Source organism: Patiria miniata, unplaced genomic scaffold (assembly GCF_015706575.1).
Source record: "Patiria miniata isolate m_02_andy unplaced genomic scaffold, ASM1570657v1 HiC_scaffold_23, whole genome shotgun sequence".
Classification (NCBI taxonomy): Eukaryota; Metazoa; Echinodermata; class Asteroidea; order Valvatida; family Asterinidae; genus Patiria; species Patiria miniata.
Window position 1 is genome coordinate 6,086,515 of NW_024037062.1, and position 17,868 is coordinate 6,104,382.

Consider the following 17,868-nt stretch of genomic DNA (forward strand, 5'->3'; position numbering starts at 1 on the left):
GCGCATTGGGCCACAGGTGCGCTGACCTGGTTTTGGGTGGGTGTGGCTCGCGCGCGCTCAGGAAATAAGCTCTATAAATATAGGTTGCTTAAGTTTGGTTCTTTTGTTCACTTACGCGGGTAGGGCTTTGCTTGATTCCAGGTTGGGTTAGTTGTAACATTGTAATACATGTTCAAGTGTGCTTTTCTATGCTGGGAATCAGCAGTTGCAATTCTGATAGCGGTGCGGCGAGTTGCCCGCAGAGTCCGTTTGGCGAAATACATAAGAGCTTCCTTTGGAGTTAGAAATCCTGTTTGTGTCCCCTTTTTTTGGTTTTGCTCGACTTGGAGGACAAGAGCCCAATATGTTCCCGCTACACTATTTTAAAATGAATATGATGAAATATTTCAAATAATTTGAAGGGAGACTGCTACGTGCTATTGAATAAAAGGGCTTTCATCATTTAAGAAAACAATGATCAAAGTTTCAATTAATTTTGAGTCATTATTTATTGCGATTAAAGTTCCATGTCCATCTACAGACCAAAGTGTTCCCGCAATTGTGATATCATCTGTTCCCAATTGTATTTGAAACAAACTATGGAAATGCAGCTTTAATTATAATAAAGTGTCATAATTATTACATAATATCAATACATTCGTATCTTTCGGTTATACATAAATCTGTATGCTACAATAAATACTTTTTTTCTGCTTTATATAGAGAATTTTGATATTCATTATTCACAGTTATTGCACGTGAAAGATTAAAGGAATTACTCGTAAAATAGAGTATTCGTGGCTTAGAAAACAATTTTAAATGTTTAGTAATCATACACGTATATTTTTGGTGTGAGCACATAGAACAACTATTACTGATCTGTTGCTAGCCGATGTCGGTCATGACACCACTCACCCCCACTCCCCCCCAAAAAACCAGTCAATAAGATGAATTCAGTTGCTCTGTTTTTCAATGATATCAGTGAGAACAAAGAGGGGTACCTACAGTTACATATGTTTTTGTTTTGTGTTTATAGTGATTTCATTATGGTATGATATTACTTATGATAGATTCTGCACAAAGACATCATTTTCTCTGTGCTGAACAGAAACTAAGTCGTGTAGTTTTTAGCCAACTTGACATAGGATTGGGGACTTACCAAACTAATATATCAATTTTTAGATTAAATAACTACTTTGTTTGTAAGCTGTGGATTAACATGATCCAAAATCCGCCCTTTATCTACGCAGTCAATTACATTTCTTCCACGTTACCTACCAGAACTTTTCGCTGATTTTTTTTCTTCTAAAAGTTCTACCAAGGCTGGGAAATGAATACGAAAGATTATGTTCTTCATTATGTCAACGTATACACATACACGTAGTCAGCTGCTTTTCTCGTCTAATTAAGCCTAAGAAAATAGACGAAATGTTGTTACAACTAGCAGACTAAGTTAATTAAATGAAAACTTAAACCAAACTCTTAAATAAGCTGCTAACAAATCTGTAAAGATGTAACTTCTTAAGAAATAATTGATTTTGAGTTATGATAGTTGCTTTTGCCTTCAACACAAACATAATGTAACGGTTCTTTTACATTTTATTGTCTCCCAACCAAATCTCACTCTAAAGTTATATCAAATTCGAAATAAAACTGAATGGAGATAAACGCTGGTAACTAATTAACTTGTGGCTCATTAGAATTAACATGTGGCTGCAACTACATTGTCGCGATCTTCATAAAGGAGTTGAAGAGAAACACTAAGATACCTTTGGCTTTGTTTTTGCTGGTCCCAGAGGGCTAGTCTTGATTCCTATCTGAATGACTAATTGACTGACTGACTGACTGACACCTGTGACTTGGATTGGTTGTAGACCTGTAAAGCGAACTGGGAAGTGCTATCGTATAGGATGACCACGTTACGCGAACATAATGGACTAAATTGTGTAGACCAGACGCATGAAAAGCCATTTTGAATCTACAACAGGTAGAATACATCATTTGCAGCTATCCAAAAAGTAACTGACGAAACAATTGATGAAAAGCTTACTTGGCTTGAAGATGGTAATGGTACAAGAGGACCTTTCCAACGATGCGTCTCAAGTCGCATTTTTGGAAAGTCCATTTGTTTATTTCCATGTTCGTTTTTAATTCGGCGAGGCTATTAATCGTCAGTTCAGCGCGTGACATCGCAGAGCTGCAATCGGCTGCATGAGAACGTGTCCTGGACGCTGATTTCGGGCGCTATTCAAAACATGACTCGGCAACTTTTGAATTAAAATCGAGATCCCCTAGTATTGTTTCTGGGAATATACAACATTCACGGAGCTGAAACCTCATCAGGTTAGTTGTTAAGCACCCTTTTTATTTAGATTTGAGCATTTTTGTTGCTTCAAACGAAACTAATGCACACATGAATGATGTATTCTACCTTTAAATATAATTCTTCGCTCTCTGGGACAAGCTCTACTGGTTTTATTTACTTCACAATGTGGTTGTTGTTGAGCGACATACGTGTGCATAAAGCGTGCATATCATTCAGGCTCTTATACAGTTTGTCGCGGAAGACTTCGGAGGATGTAGTGGGGCATCTCTTCCACGACGCTATTGCGAAGAGAATGTAGTCTTCGTGGGGATTGTAGGCGGCGCCATAACCGTCTGGCACCACGGCGCCGTAACACATAAAAGTATCCAGTTTCGTCAGGACCTGTCCATTTTGAAGTGAAAAAGAAAAAAGTAAAGTGAGCGTTACAAACGAAACTAGCAGCTGTGTTGAGTGTTTGGCTCGGAAAGGGTTATATTCTCAAACGTATGGAGGATGGGGAGGATTTGGGATCATACCTGACTCGTACTCAAGTTGAAGTAGTTGCTCATCCGGTACGCCTCATCCGTGAAAATCTCGGGCATTGGCTCTCCGAGTTCTCGTGAGAGTTCGCGGAGTCCGAGAAGATGACAGTCAAAGCCTTGTCCTAATATATTCTGCATGGCAAACACGGCAGAAAACAAAGCAAAGATTAATTTCAAATATTCTATATGAGAATTAAAGTATCCATGTCATTGAACACAATTGTTGCAGAGGGTTGAAATCTAGAACATTAACCATACTAATTTTACGCAACATTTACATGTTGGGGCTTAAAACAACTGCCGTTTTGAAACTGTTGCGTCGCCGAGATTTGACGGAAATTGAACTCACTGTTATGCAGATATCTGTTTGCCGTTGTATCGCTGCACGAAGTAGATCCATCTTCTCCAATTCCTGAGAAACAAATAAACATGATCAACTTGTCATTCCAAAAAGAATCTAAGTTCACAGTAACATTTACAAAGGTCAAGCCGTTTAAAACAAGACTGTTACATACTTATAAGTTGTATATTAGGGTTCAGACTACTTACTGTGCTACTACTGAAAGACAACGTCACTATATGTAAAAGGAACACAGCCGAGTGCGTCATATTTAATTCCATAGTAATATGCTAGATCGTTTCTAAACTCAGATTTATGCGCGCATGCGCGAAGGCATTCCTCCTATACAAAAAAACATACATAATAGATTGGTAATGTGTTGGATTACAAACGGTTTGGACACCAGTGTTGTAGTCGAGACCGGATAGTCCGAGACCGAGACCAAGACCGAGACCTGAAGATTCGAGACCGAGACCGAGACCGAGACCAGCCCCTTCAAGGCGGACCGAGACCGAGACCAATGTGGTCCGAGACCGAGACCGAGACCGAGACCGCTGATAATAAATAACAATAGTCGAAATAAAAAAAAACAAGACACGTTATTATAGTTGAAAAATGTAACCCTTCTATTCACAAAGAATACAGACCAAAATGTTGACCAGTGGCAGTGTTGACAAATTGGTACATGACACCTTACTTGAGCAAAAAGTATTTACACTTAAGAAATATGGGCTTTGACATGTTGTCTGCACCCAATCGTGACAAAAGTAAAAAGTTAAAGGTAGATGTTTCATCAGTTATAGGAACTTGGATCCTAAACTCCACAGTCACCCCTTGGTTTCAGCTATGACTTCTAACGGATATTTAAAGATGCAATTTTAATTTTACATTGTGCCTCTTTTTTCCTAAAATAAATATAGGACTAACATGTAACTTCTAACCAGACTTGTGTACTTGATTTTAAAAAATGGGAGCTAGAAAATGTTAATTAATTTTTAAATTTCTGTGATAGAATGTGGACTTGTACATGTAGACCCACAAGTTGCGAGGTGGTAGCCAGAATGTGCCAGATATGGATTTTTATTTTTTTTTCTGAACGGGATTTTAATTTTTGAGGAATAATGGGGTACTTCAAAATGAGCAGCCAGAAAATGGGGTCCCATCATACACTCTCATGGCAACAGTGAGTGGTAACTGGTAAGAGTGTGTGAGTTCAATGCTGGAAAATCAGGTAGAAAAAAATACTTTTTCTTCAAAATACTGTTCCAAATTAAAGAGAACATTGTGTGGGGTCGAAAATATAACTAATTTGAAGCACCTCATTTATTATTAGAATACAAAATGCAAGTGATTACGCCCACAGGGGTGGGCTAAACTACACAATCCCCGAAAATGGTTGACCCTTATTGCATAAATTGTTACAAGTTCATACTTTGCTTTATGTGTCCGACTCAACAGATAAATGCCGAACTTGCTCCAAATCGTTCAGTGACTGGTATACTGCTGCAGCTTTACATGTACTTTGGGGACTTTCCAACGTGCAGTCGAGTCCGGCAAACCGACCACGATATATATAACAAGCTTGATCGATCTACGGGCTAGCAAATGTTTTAACTAACAACGGTACTGAACGAAGTGAACACAAAGTAATCGATCGAGCTGTAAAAGCTACATATTGCCGGTCTCGACCCGAGACCAGCCAAAATATCGAGACCAAAGGGGACCGAGACCGAGACCAAGACCGAGACCACAGCTTCCGAGACCGAGACCGAGACCGAGACCAGCAAAAAGTGGTCTCGAGACCGGTCTCGAGACCGAGACCGGTCTCGAGACCTACAACACTGTTGGACACATTTTCAAGATTCGAGTTGGTTTGCTGTTCGAAGAGTAAAAACATGCAGAATCTACATTAGTTACTACATTTTACGCCCAAAACGGGCGAATTTACTAGCGAATCGTAAATGGCCTGCGATCAGATTTATTAAAGTTTCACTCACGGTAGCTTGACGATCTCCGATCATGGAGCGTGAGAACTCCAAAGCTTCGACAGTCGCGGCTCGGATATTGTCGACTCTGCCCTCCAGAAACCGCCGCGTGGAGGCGCTCTCGTATGTAGATGTTAGGTGACCGTAGATCCTGATAATACAAGAAACATGTACATCAGGCCATACAAAGAAATCAATGCGTGTATGGTTTCTTGTGGATTCTCTATTAGACACGTACGTCCTCATAGAGAACCGCTTAGTATTCAAATTCCTATGTCGTGCATTACATTGCTGAGAATGTCATATCATGCATGTCATTGCTAAGCATGTCATGCTCACTAAGGAAAACTTTGTTTCGGTTTTAAATTGTGTAAGGTGTTAGGTTCGTCTGTCACATAGAACTTGAAGCTTGAATTTTCCTCTACTGTGATACTGTCATAACTAGTATTAAAAAACAGGTTTCTAACAAAAATTTTAACCCTTGCGGGCCCCACATTCTGACCGTTAATAATGTTAAAGTTGAACAAAGAAATTGACTGGAGTGGGGTTTTAACCTACGACCAACGGACTACCATACTAGTTATCTACCAAATGAGCTATTCGGCCCAGTTTGTAGTTTTCCTTTATGCATTGCATGTATGAATCCTTCTCAAACGAACTTTTCTTTTACAAAATTTGACAGGAATCTGTGAATACGAAAAGTGTTAGTAGGCCAACAAGATGATTAAAACTTATTACCTAAAGTACGTGAACTGTAGAGCTATCTGGATGAACGCATCTGGGCTCATGTTTTGCGACTTGGGAAATCCCTTCCCAAACTTGGTATAACGGAGAAGTTTCAAATCAAAGTCATCGACAAGCCTGCAGAAGAAAGGAAGTAAAATAGCTGATACATTAAATACTCAAGGATCATAAATTCAGGAATCATCACATGTATACCTTAAAATTCGACCTAAAATATTAGTCTACAATAGTTATTTTATCGATCAATAACAAAGGTTCTACAGCATGTCCCTAAAAAAAGGTCCGTCTGACTATTTTTGAAATAACTACAAAAACATGAAATCAATTTTTAATTGTGCAGACACTCTATATCCTGGGCCTAGACCCCATCACTACACAATTGTCAATTGATCACAAAAACATTTTTGGACATGTGACCAAGTTCCTTGCCTTAATTAATTTCAGTGCTGTGCGTAAGCTGTTTACAATCCTGCATGTTGTGAAAAAGGCTGATGTGGTTTCGGATTGGAATAATTTGCCCTGCATTAAACTGAGGTCTCGTCATGATGACTGATAGCCAGGCAAATGATTCCAATCCCAACCGCAGCCCTTTTTATTTTACAACATGACGGATTTTACACAGCTTACATAAACACAGCACTGAAATGCCCCCCCCCCCCAAAAAAAAAAACACCCAACAACAACATAAATTTAATCCGTGGTGGGAAACAAATGAACACCCTCTTTATTTAGAAAGAGGTCTTTGTATTGATTCTTACTCTTAGGTAGGTTCTGTTGGTTATTTTAACAATGCAATGATGTGTAATAATAAACATAAGGCACTATTATTTAGTTTTGCAACGTTGTCCTTCCATGGGTGGGTCAAGAAAGGTCAATAAGTATTGGAGATCATGCCCAATAGCTGGTTGAAATGGGGAAGAGAGAGATGAGATTGACGTTTCTGGTATACTTACCTGTCCATTCCTCCTCTAGCCGTCTCTATATCTTGTATAGTTTCATGAGACAGCTTCCATCTTAACACACGTGGGCAGGGCAGCTCACATATCGACTGGGCTCGCGTTAACTTCCGCTTGTGGGTCTCCGAATCGCTGCAATGTAAAAAGGCAAATACCAGTCCAGTAAACTCCAGCGTATATTAGCAGAGGACGTCCACTTATAACAGAGATTTTCATTCGGTAAGGGCACATTCTGAAATCATCCTGATGGTGTTAGCTGATGGGTTTGTGCTGTTCTTCGAGAAAATAAATCAAAAGATGTGTTTGCAGAGACCGTTTGAGTTTTTTTGTGAGACTTTTTGTTAAGGGTGCAGACCTGTAAATGGGTCCAGAATGCCTACGCGGGCCAATTCACAATTTGTGCATTCTCAAATTCTTTGCTATGGAGCATTTTGTAGGCCATGAGCTTGGAGGTTTGTAAAAAAAAAGGATGAGTGGGAGCCGTGCACAGGAGTGTGAGCTCTTAATTCTGTAAAAATTCTCATGAATTTGCGCCTTAAAATTGTTTAATTTTGCATTGCAGCGCAGGGCTGGCATCATTTTTCAAAATGGCGATGGGCCATATTATGAGGGAAGAAGGAAAATGATTACATCCTAGAATCAGGGGTTGGAGAGAAATCACACACTGTCTACAAAACAAATCATGATTCACTGTGGTGTGCGTGAGAAAACTGAAGTAGGCCTATGTCATATGTACTTCCGTACACTTCACAACTCATCATCAGTGTACCTCCGTGTATTGTAATAGCACCCTCAGTCATAAATATATATAACCCGTGCAGTACCCGTGCAGTTAACGCTAATAACATCCTCTCTTACATGTATCTTAGGAGATGCTCCACGAGCTGGACAACTGCGACGCCCTCTGACGGTGAATGCTCATAATTCAGACCACACGTTCCATCATCTCCAATTATAAACTAAACGGAAATTATAAGGTAAATGGTGATAAATTTGGTAAACATTTTAATTTCCTTTTGAACTTATGCCTCTTTCGATTAAACACGTTTTCTTCCAATTGTTTGCACTCTTGGAATTTTAATTCACAGGCGCTATGCCCACAAACCTTTCCAAATTTGACTTTTAGTCAACTACAGCCTCATGAGACAGTAAACAATCCAATTACGGTAATTCCTAATTGGTCAATTTTGGTTTAAATAATATTCATGTTTGTTAATGTAAAGGAAAACATCTTCCCGGAAAAGGGCAAAATTGGAACTCTGGAGTGTTGTGCGATAATGACCCAAAGCCTCTGGCTAGAACAAATAAAGTCGTATTTCACTGTCAATTTCACTGTCCCAGACCTTCATCGAACGCACCACTAAGCTAATTAAAATATCACCGGGACAACCAGGCGGAAAATTGAATAAATCACTGCTGACTTGCAGGGACTGCAAACTGCGCCGAGTGCAGCTTTTCAGGGCACACAAGGAAAAAAAGTGAATTCTTGCAACTTTGACGTCGGAAGTGTGAAGCGTGCAACGTGAGGTGGGTCTTAAAACTGGCCGAGGGAAGACATAACTAAATTAGTATCTAACTGCATCGAAATACCTAAGGCTTTTGGTGTGGTTATTGAATTCTTCAGTGGCAGTTCTTTTCCAGGTGTTTTTTTCGTATGCAAGGCCGAAAAACTGTATTGTTCATTATTTTCTGCACAAATGTATATACCATTATAATAATGAACGTCACCTTAAAGATATAAGAAAACGTAAATGGTAATACATTACCTAAAATGAATGAAATTATAGTTGTTCAATCAAAACAATTACAAACGAAGTTTTCTCTATATTTTGCTTAGACCTATGAATATTTGAATAAACTGTTATTTAAATCAAGCAATGGCGCGTCATACTCAAAATTGATCCCCTCATAATTGATACGGGCCTATCAGTTATTGTCTCAAGTACGCGGTTATAGCCGGCGCGTGCAGCACGTGCTGCGCGCGCGACGCGCTCAGGACCAATAGGAAATGTTCAATGTATTTATGAGCACCAAATGATCAGCTGAAATCAGTCTTAATAATTAAAGCGTGATTTTGGAATGTTGCCCACCTGCATAGTTTTATCGAACCACCTGTTACCGCTGTTGAGTGACGTGCCCCCTCCATGCAGCATCTGATGAGCCAATGGCTCGTCGTCTGCATCCATGGGCTTCCCCACTTCAGCAGGGGGGTGGCCCATGTTGGCGTCCAGACACAGGACGAATATGCAACGCTCGATCATGTCCAGAGAATCGCGGTTCGTGGAAGCTGCGTGTGAGAAATGGAAATAAAGAAATGCTCTTTATTTTTAAGACAGGGGTGTAAATGAGTGTGTCCCCCCTCCTAGCTCGAAGTCCGTGCCCCCCCCCTCCCCAGCCTACCCTTGAGCCCCCCCCCAAAAAAAATCCTGTAATCCCTGGTATCATAATAAAATTCGATTTTCCTTAAACAAAGCAGGAATCTATAACGAGTTTCTTAACCAAGGTCCCATCAAGTTTCCGCAGCCGATTTCGGACGAGACCTTAACCCCAGCGTTCATATAATGATTACTGATTGTGTGCAACAGCGCCACCAAAAAAGATTTAGTTTTAATATGGTTATGTTACTTTATAATTATGTTTCACTTTTACTATATTGAATAAACTAATACCCGAGTTGGTGGTATGATAAAGGTCCTTGCTATTTTCAAAGTGATGAAATCACATCACTAAAACTGTCCAAATGATTATAATGCGGTTTATGTTAAAAAGAATGCATTTTAAAGAACAAATCGCATGGAAAGACGTATCTTTTTTTTCGCAAACCTACAATCTGGATATATAAATAAAACGTTATCCTTTTTTTGTGCAATTTTAACAGGGCACGATTTCATGGTTCTGCGTACTGTTAGCGAAAAATTCTTGATTACTGTAGTAAAAAAAATCGTGCTTACGGTGTGTGTATTTCACTGGTTAGAGAGGAATTTTTGCTTCTGCGCATGTGTACATCCCGTAAGGATTCTGTGCTTACAGGTTTAGCTGCTAGCGTGGTTAGCACAAAATTGTGATCGTAAGCACGGAATTCTGTGGCTAGCAGAGTCGTGAAATTGGGCCCAAATATCAACATTTTTTTGTTTGAATGTGGTTAAATTTGGTGTTGCCGTTCTATCCGAAAACAAATTGTTTTTACCGATAGGAACCAGACTCAAAATAAAGGTTTGTAAGTGTCCTACCTATGTTGTGAACAAAGCTTAAAAACAGTGAAAAAAGGGCAATTGTGCAAAACACGTTTTTGTATATATCTGTATTGATGAAATAAGTCGGATGAAACTTAGAAGCTTCATTTCAAACACGATGTGCACATAAAACGTCGGATTTACTGAAGGCGGCAGATTTACAATGCAAACACAGACCGATGCATAAACAAGACTGCTCGGTCACTCCCGATTCGGTTAAACAATCTGCATCTATATCCCTCCACCTGATGGAATTGCCAATACGTCATCACTCCTATAACATGATTTATATCGAGCGTGTTCTTCCGATATCTCTCCTAGCAAAGCTTCTGCCCAACGTGGATTGTGAAGTAAAAAAAAACAGAGGCAAATCTGTTACCGCCCTAAGCACTCGCTGTATGACTTGATTAATATTTGCAACTTCCGGATGCTGCCTCTGACCGTATAATATATAGCTTGCTTACGGCACATTCAATCAGCGAGTAGCCCTGTCAAGGTAGAGTGGTAGCGATAGGAGCATCGAGGATAAATATATTGCTATTTGTCTTTGGTACTTAAGACCGGGCGACCTCGTGTCCTAGATTCGTCTTTGTCAAATGCAGCAGTTTAGACAAACCCTGCGGTTCATTTGAAGTTGAGGGCAGAGCGACTAGACAAAGAATCACATTTTACTAAATTACACTGATAACCATATACAAAAGAAAAAAATCCACACTGCAAAACGTAGACACACCAGATTTCAAGCATTCCGATGTATGTATTTAACACAAATTGTGCGCTGATCTTAGCTTGAAAACTCAATTAACCGGAATCAATCAAACGGTGCAAATACACACGAAAACAGGTTTTTCATTCTCAACGTTCCTTCGTTATATCCAATCAGTAAAATGTTGAATTTTCTAATGACCCAAGTAAAGATATCTGTTCACGTGGGTGTGTCGAATAGACACGTCTCGTCTCCAAGTGCGTTAACCGCGCATCATAGCAAATTAGCGGCGCCTAATTGATTGTGCACTAGACCGGACAATGGCATCAAGCAATGGTAATGATTCGTTGTGATATTTTCTTTTACGAAAGCAACGAGAGATTGAATTATCCTCGAGAGAAGCTTAGGCCTTAATGTACCCTTTTCAACAAAACACTCAACTTTTTCTTTAAGGTAAATCACACGGTAATGACTGACTGAGATCTACCATGTAAACTCTTGGGCTGGTTATCCCCTGTTTAAGAAAATCTTGTTAAAGACGAACCTATACTCATTAGAAAAAGGTCAATGCACTCTTTTGTTCAACGGTAATTATTTTATTTTGTTTGGAGCAACTGAACACTCAGAAACGGAAACATCCTGGATTCTTGCTTTAAAGATAACTTTGCTTTTCGGGGCGGATCTAGCTTTCAGGAAAGGGGTTGGATTGATATGAAGGGGGTTGAGTGAGGACGATGCTTCTCCTGTTTTAACACTATGGGGGGGGGATTGCAAACCCCTGCCCCCTAGATCTGTCATTTGTTTTGAACCAAAGGCATCCTTTGATATGTCGAAAGTCCCACAACCCCACTTTAAAGAGCAAGAGAAACATCTCACACTTCTTTATATTTCTATCTGTTTTGTTTTTGTTTTTTGTCGTTTTGTTTAATAATGTCAAGTATGATGTAGTGTGCTTCTTTAAACAAACAATGTTTTGCCCAAGCCAGTCGGAGTGGGAGTAACTCGACAGAAACACTGTTTCTTTACGACATTCCGTCAGAATCCGGCTGGCTCTTTGTTTCTTTGCTTTGCCCATTCCTTCTACCGCGTAATAAATATCAAAATAAATATCACAATAAATATAAACAGCTATGGTCTACTCACCCTTGATGAGTTTCTTCCTTGCCGTAGCCCACTCTACCCGCCCCATTGTCGTCAGCAAACCCACGGTATGGGGTGCAGGGTCCTCCCGCGCCAAGTCCACGATTCGTTTCAGCTGGCTCAGAAGGTCCTGTTCACTTAATCGCTTGAAATTAACGATGACGTCCAGTACAAAAAACTGCAAGTTGGAAAACAAAAGGCAAGGAAATTGGCACTGATTGCATTTTTGGTCTCGTCGAAAACACACAACACGCATAGTTTATACAAGAGGAGGGGGGGGGGGAGTTTCATGCTTGAGATTTTGGAATGCGAAACTTCACTCGGTGACCGCTCTATGTTCCGACACCCCTATGTTCCAACAAACCGCACATAAGATTGTGTTAGCCTATTTAGGGTAAGGGTTAGGGTTAGGAGCATGATCAGTCGGAACATAGGGGGGTCGGAACATAGGTGCGTAACCCTTCACTCAACCGTTACATCAGAGAAAATCTTAAACTTCTCAAGTGAAATGACTGACTGTTATGAAATGACCGTCAAATTTAGGTCAATTTCTATACAGAATTGAAACGCTTTTTTTCTATAGCTTTTTTCTTTGCTAGTACCCATCGCGGCTGTCTTCAATGAATTCTCTAATGTTCGTGAATTGTAATTGGATAATTGTTTTAACTGGTGTCAAAGGGTCTAATCTCCCGCGTGCACACAACCTGCTATGAATAGGTTTCACTGGGTACCAACTCCTTTGATCCCTCTTCTCTAAATTTCCATTGTGGGGTGCGGTCAGACAAAGTCAAAAAGACCGACTTGTGGGGAGCCATTATTCCCTCTGTGCCAGTAACTCGTGAGGACCTTCTAGGTAAAGATCTGTAAATAGGCTCAAAAATGCCTATGCCTGCCTATGCCTATGCCGTAAACTGGAATATTTGTAAAAAAAGAAGGGTGGAAGCCGTGCAGAGGACTGCGATCTCGTATTTCTGTGAACATTTTGATGAAATTATGCCCTAAGATGGTTCTATTTTGCAGTGGAGCGTATTCGTCCATTTTCAAAATGGCGAGTGGCTTCAGGACTGTTTTGGGGGTAATCATCTTTGGATGAAATTTTCTCCAAAAAGTCATTGCTTAACCACAGTAAAATTGCACAAAGAATGAAATATGATGAAATAAGCTTTAATATGATGTGTGTCTCAAACACTTTGGAGAATTGTGAGTATTTTTAATAATTTCGGGAAGTGTGCGTAATTATCACTGAGGTCTATTGCAGTCTTTTTACTGGTCTGCAACCTTCTCGTTAAAACGCAGTTACCCAAAACGCTTTGCGATTCCTCCAAAGGTTTGTGAAAGCGATTATTTGTAGACCGGTGTCATTGGTGGAGCGCAGCCGCTGGTTATGAGAAAACACCAACAATAAGCTGAATGTGCTTTCTATAATGATGGAGTAATATGCACATTTGTGCATGACTCTCCCATGAGCTTTTGCAAAGGGGATCCCACGAAATAAATCTTGGAGACATTTTCATCCACTAGTGTTCGTATGTATTATATAGAGCATATCGAGTTGTACATTTTGATATTACAGTTTGACGCATAATGACGCACTGACGCATGATGTTAATTTCTACCTTGTTTGCGATTTTGTATAATTAGGCCTTATCGCATAACCAGCACAGGTGACTTCAAAATGTTTTGTAGGGCTCGGTTCGGCGTATTCAGTATTTTTTCCTAAATTGAATAAGGGTTTGAAAGCGCATGTATTAAACTTTCCGTTCTTTAAGCGGACAATTTTTTTACTCCCAGACTAGACTCTGCCTCGTACCTGATTATTGCATACAACTATGATGTGTTCTGGTTCGGGCATGACACTGCTGGAGGGCGAGACTAGGCTGTCTTTGACCACGCCTGGCACTCGATAGGACGAGAATAATCGGTAGTATTGCTCCATGCATAGTGGTTGGCCAGGCTTGTGATGCCGCACCCTGTCGACTGGTAAAGCTCGTCTGGTTAAAACAAAACCACACAACAATAAATGATGCAAGTTTTATGAGTGAAAAGATGTGGCACAAGACAACAAAATAACGCCAACATGAGGGGGCTATTTAAAGGCATAGGAAACATTCTCTTAAAGGGAAGATACAACATTTTCCAACATAAAAAACGAAATGATCAAATAATCAAAATACCTAACTGGATTGTAAGGGAATGACAGTCTAAAGCATCCTGTAAAATCGTGGCTCCTGCTGTGCTGACATTTTCAAGAAAAATTGTATTTTTGCAACGCTGGTCGGCCGACCAGCGTTGGAGAAAACTATTTTTTTTCAAAAACTGCTCCTTATTTTTCATATTAAGTTATTTCGCATTTTCTTTGCAATTGATAACACACCTGTGAAGGGGTGCAAGCCTGCTAGACTGATTCTCTGACCTTACAATTCCCCAAAGTCTATCAATTGCTCTGTTTCATCTGAAGTGGGGTCAGGGAATCAGACTACAAGAACATGATTGGTTTTCTTGGTTTTTCCAGCATCTACAAGCTCAAAACGAGAAACAAGTCAGTTTAACAATATTTACTCTAACATCCTAATCCTCCAAATTCATGTATCACTGAAAATTGCAGGAAAAGCAAGTAGTGTACATTCCTTTAATATACAAAACAGGTCCCATCATAATGCTCTGCAGTGTGTATTGCTTGCCATATGTTAACGGCCAATTTTCGCTTAGCACACAAACAGAACAATCAATTTTTTTTCTGCCTGGCAGTGTCATTAAGGGTCCATGCAGCCTGGTGTAGGTTATAGGAACTACAGGGTTAGTTAAAAAAAAAAAGGAACCCAAATGTCGGGACTTTTTGTTTTAGTGAAGTTGTTCATGTAGCACTTCTAAAATCTAGGATATGAAAGCCAAATCCATATGCCTCTTTTTAGTTCATGAATCATTCAAATCACTTATGTACTTTTTAAGATACGGAATTTTAAACACAACCACCGTTTTAAAGTTCTGTTCACGGATAAAAAAAGATGTGCGTTCTTTCAGCAAAACGAAAACAATTCACACACATCCCTAGATGTTTTGTTTTTCGTTTTGCTGAAAGATCACTGTTTTTTGGTGATTCGTGGACATAACCCTAAAACGGTGGTTGTGTTTAAAGCTCCGTATATTGAAAAGTACATGTGTGATTTGAATGATTCTTGTATTACAACAAAGTTTATGAATCGGGCTTTCAGATCCTAGATTGTGAAAGTGCTACATGCAGAATTTCAATAAAACAATAGTCCCGACATTCGGGTTTCGTTTTTTTTTTACTCACCCTTTAAATCACTGCCTGTCAATCGACCAGTATGCGATACATTATTATCTCCGCCAAGGAGGTTATATTTTTTCACTGGATTTTGTTATATTGTTGGTTGGTTGGTTTGTCTGTTAACAAGATAACTCAAAAAGGTATGGACGGATTTGCATGGAAATTGTTTCATGGGTGGTCCTTGGTACAAATACAAATCGATTAAATTTTGGAAGTGGTCCGGATGTGGGTCTGGATCCAGGATTTTTTTTTAGGATTCTTCACCATTTATGCGAGTATTTCTGTTGGGTGCACTGACAATATGGCGGGCAATTGTTTAGCCCTGGCGGCGGTTTGCGCTCTCTGAGTTTAGTGCTTTCTAGTTTACACCATAATTTACCGCCAACAAATTCCAAAGGTTTGAAATTAAGATGAGCGATAACGTTAAAATAAAAAGGGCTAGGTGATATACACTGATCGATGATAAGAATACGTAGGGCTAGGTTATAGTTCGAGTTATTGTAGCATTAAGGAATTGGGAATTGGGCATGTGGTGACAAAAATGTAGACTATTAACCCTAAAAGGGCCAGGTTATTTTGACCATCTCTCAGCCGGGGGGGGGGGGATTCCCCATAAGATCTCGGCCATTGAGTTACGGAAACTTTTGAAACTCGGTACATGCATAGAGCAACTCTTCATAAACATACCTAAGAAATTTCATTACTATAGGTTAAAGGGTTTTGGAATTATGGCTAATTAATTATTCATATGTACGAATGGCAATTCTGCTCTGTGTACACGACGTATACGGGAAAATTAAGTTTTCACGGCGCAAAGCGCCGGAAATTGTTTCCTTCCCCGCCCTTTTTAGGGTTAAACTAGCACACAGAGAAACATTCTTATATCAAGAAGCGCATCTGTGTGCGTTAATTATAACTTCGCCAATTTCGATGGAATAGTACCCCTACTCTGCCAAAAAAAAAAAATCGCGGTCTAATTATATTGTAGAAATTGGACAAGCTAATGAATTCTTACATCACCATGAATAAATACAAAAAACAAAAACAAAATTGCATTGCCACTTTTGGCATAATCCTATTACGATGGCTTGGTCAACAAATACCGTCTGTCGAGTCCATGGATATCGAGTGCACAACACTTCAGACAGTTTCCCGCATACCATAGCCCTCAGCTCGCAGCCAACTAGAAAGTCAGCCAGTAATCCCATAAAATTAATTGGTTGCTTGGGCTCGGAGGGGAGCAATCGATAGATTCAATTACGGTAAATGGTTAAAAATGTTACGAGGCCCATTTTCGGTATTGGTTGGAACATTGTGGTTTTAAGGCTTTTACTTATGCGAGCAGAGAAAATATGGATGCATTATCAACTTCTGAGAAATGGCCGGGAAAACACTTGGAATGTCATACGTGTTTACTTACGCATCAATTATGACCTTGTAGTCGAGTATGCCCGATATGAGCTTGGCTGCAAATCTATGAAAACGGAGAAATCATTCGAGAAATATTGCTTAGATTGTCTCGTTTCTTACAATTTAATTGAAAACTAGATGAGTTGTGCAAGCTTCAGCATCATTGATCTATACTGGAAACAGTCAATAATACAGGGTAAGTAAAAAAAAAGCGGAACCCAAACCCCAAATATTACATTTCATATTTAAAAAAAAATATATAGCACCAAAAATAATAATGACTGGAGAGCCAATATCGTAAGCTACTTTTAGTTGAACAAAATTACTGAAATTGCTCAATCCGTTTAAAAAATATCACCATTTAAACGCAATGACCCTAAAACCTGTTTCGTCTAAAATAGCAATTTATTGTGTATTCTTACTGTTTGGAACAACAAAGAAAATTACACAGAATACTTGTTCCAACAACTGTCACCAACTGTAGTGCACAATTATGTTTATTAACAACCCTGGTTAGGCAAACTACATGATTTATAAAATCCACTTTTTTGAAGACGGGCCTTCAAACGGACTTTGTTGAATATTTTTAACTTTTAAACTGAGGTTTTGTCGCTGGTGATATATGAAGACAATTGTGACGACGATTCTTGAAATCGTATTTTTGGACGAAAGAGGTTTAAGGGTTTTTGTGTTTGAATGGTGATATTCTTTGAACGGATTGAGGAATTTCAGTATTTTTTCATCTAAAGGTAGCTTATTAAATTGGCTTTCCAGTCATTATTATTTTTGGTGCTACATATTTTGTTGAATATTAAATATAATTTTTGGGGTTTGGGTTCCGCTTTTTTTGACTCAACCTGTATTTATAAGGAGAAAAAGTGTTTTCTCCATATACAATTTTAAAAATGGGTAGTTCATTTAAATATACTACTTGGAGAGCCTAGAGTCCAGTGCTATAATGTAAAACAACCCCAAAAAACATAATCTTTCTGGAAAAATACTTTGTTAGACAAACACTTTTCTTGTACTTAAAAAAGGGGATGGAAAGTACTTTCCAACTAAATTTAAGGATGATAATATATCAGTTACGTTTCAAAAGACTCTTGATTTGACTTCCGATGTGTAAATTCATTAATTATGGTACAGCTGTATATGCAATTCAAAGACCACTCTATAACTGTGCTTTCTTTCGGCTCGAGTGTTTACTTTCTAGAAACAATATTTGGAAATATGGTATAC

At 39.2% G+C, this 17,868-nt stretch overlaps 1 protein-coding gene across 2 annotated transcripts in view; it reads right to left on the reverse strand.

Moving 5' to 3' along the window:
• Positions 1 to 463: 463 nt before the first annotated feature.
• The window catches only part of LOC119731317 (choline O-acetyltransferase-like), a 37,876-nt gene continuing 20,471 nt past the window's right edge, over positions 464 to 17,868 (reverse strand). For both annotated transcript variants that reach the window (XM_038204468.1, XM_038204469.1), the window contains 11 exons: positions 16,640 to 16,693; positions 13,741 to 13,921; positions 11,934 to 12,108; positions 8,942 to 9,138; positions 7,710 to 7,810; positions 6,849 to 6,983; positions 5,890 to 6,012; positions 5,164 to 5,302; positions 3,176 to 3,238; positions 2,821 to 2,958; positions 464 to 2,686 (listed from right to left, as the gene is read on the reverse strand). In XM_038204468.1, coding sequence (XP_038060396.1) covers positions 2,459 to 2,686; positions 2,821 to 2,958; positions 3,176 to 3,238; positions 5,164 to 5,302; positions 5,890 to 6,012; positions 6,849 to 6,983; positions 7,710 to 7,810; positions 8,942 to 9,138; positions 11,934 to 12,108; positions 13,741 to 13,921; positions 16,640 to 16,693 — 1,534 coding nt within the window. In that variant the 3' untranslated portion in view covers positions 464 to 2,458. The remainder of the gene's footprint in view (positions 2,687 to 2,820; positions 2,959 to 3,175; positions 3,239 to 5,163; positions 5,303 to 5,889; positions 6,013 to 6,848; positions 6,984 to 7,709; positions 7,811 to 8,941; positions 9,139 to 11,933; positions 12,109 to 13,740; positions 13,922 to 16,639; positions 16,694 to 17,868) is intronic.